The sequence below is a fragment of the Sinocyclocheilus rhinocerous genome, unplaced genomic scaffold (genome assembly GCF_001515625.1).
Source record: "Sinocyclocheilus rhinocerous isolate Xijiao unplaced genomic scaffold, SAMN03320098_v1.1 scaffold23588, whole genome shotgun sequence".
Classification (NCBI taxonomy): domain Eukaryota; kingdom Metazoa; phylum Chordata; class Actinopteri; order Cypriniformes; family Cyprinidae; genus Sinocyclocheilus; species Sinocyclocheilus rhinocerous.
Genome location: NW_015641755.1, coordinates 1 through 1,101, shown reverse-complemented (window position 1 = coordinate 1,101; position 1,101 = coordinate 1). Strand labels below are relative to the sequence as shown.

Here is a 1,101-nt window from a genome sequence, read left to right as displayed (position 1 = left end):
TTAATTTATGTAATTTATATGTATATTAAAATACTCGTAAATATAAACAGCCTATTTAGTTCCCCTCACTCTACAACAAATATTTTAAATTTAATAGTAACAAGAATAAAAAATAAGTTATTATAAAATTATATATTAAACTATTAAATAAAACACAAATTAGGCTATAGTGGCATTCATTATAAACAGCATACACATGTCAAGCAAAACTGAAACGGCATTGGGCTCACGAGCCTGTCTATATATTGTGTGCGATCCTTTTTATTTTATTCCTTTTATAGACTTAATTTCTTTTTTTTCTCCTTTCACAGAAGCGCTGAAGGTGCATGATGCTGCAGGTGCATGATGTGACGATTGAATCCTCACGGTCTTGTTTATGCTGCTATTCGCGCATATAAAACTAAAGCCCTGTATAAAAGCAAAAAAAAATACAATAAAAAATAAAAAAACATTCTAATCTTACTGGTTAACAATCGACTAATGAGCTTCGTTTGACGGTCAGGAAAATAAAAATGAACAAAATGCTGTAATTCTACAATTCTCCACCAGATTTATATGCTGCACGTATAAATTGAGACTAAAAAAACTTGCGTACACGAGCTGAGACCAGACGTGAGATTTGATCGTAGCCACCGCTCACATCCATATTGATAAATTTCACGTTTTGCATTGAAACGACCGTACGCCCAATTTTCTGTCATACGTTTGTTTCGTAAATGAGGCCCACTGTATAAAGACCTATTGATCTAATTTGTGTTAAATATTATTATTATTTTTTTTTTGTATTTAGGCTGAATAATTGTGAGCTGACAGAGAAAAGCTGTTCAGTTCTAGCTACTGTTCTCTCCTCCAAACCCATCCTAAAAGAGCTAGCTACTGTTCTCTCCTCCAAAACCATCCTGAAAGAGATGAACCTGAACAACAGTCGTCTGCTGAACTCAGGAGTCAAAGAGATCTGTGAGGGACTGAAGAATCCTGTGTGTGAACTGAAGATACTCAAGTGAGTACATTTCACCATCAGTTACACTCAACACAACAGGAATCACAAAATATATTATTTATTAAATCTTATATTAAACCGCTAGGAGAGGACAAAATATA

General features: G+C 33.6%; 1 protein-coding gene across 1 annotated transcript in view; it reads left to right on the top strand.

Moving 5' to 3' along the window:
- LOC107755282 (ribonuclease inhibitor-like) overlaps positions 1 to 1,000 on the top strand; it is a gene marked incomplete at both ends in the record, with an annotated part of 9,375 nt that extends 8,375 nt beyond the window's left edge. Inside the window, 2 exons of the mRNA XM_016572029.1 lie at positions 312 to 338; positions 835 to 1,000. Of these exons, the coding sequence (XP_016427515.1) occupies positions 312 to 338; positions 835 to 1,000 (193 nt within the window). The remainder of the gene's footprint in view (positions 1 to 311; positions 339 to 834) is intronic.
- Positions 1,001 to 1,101: the final 101 nt, after the last annotated feature.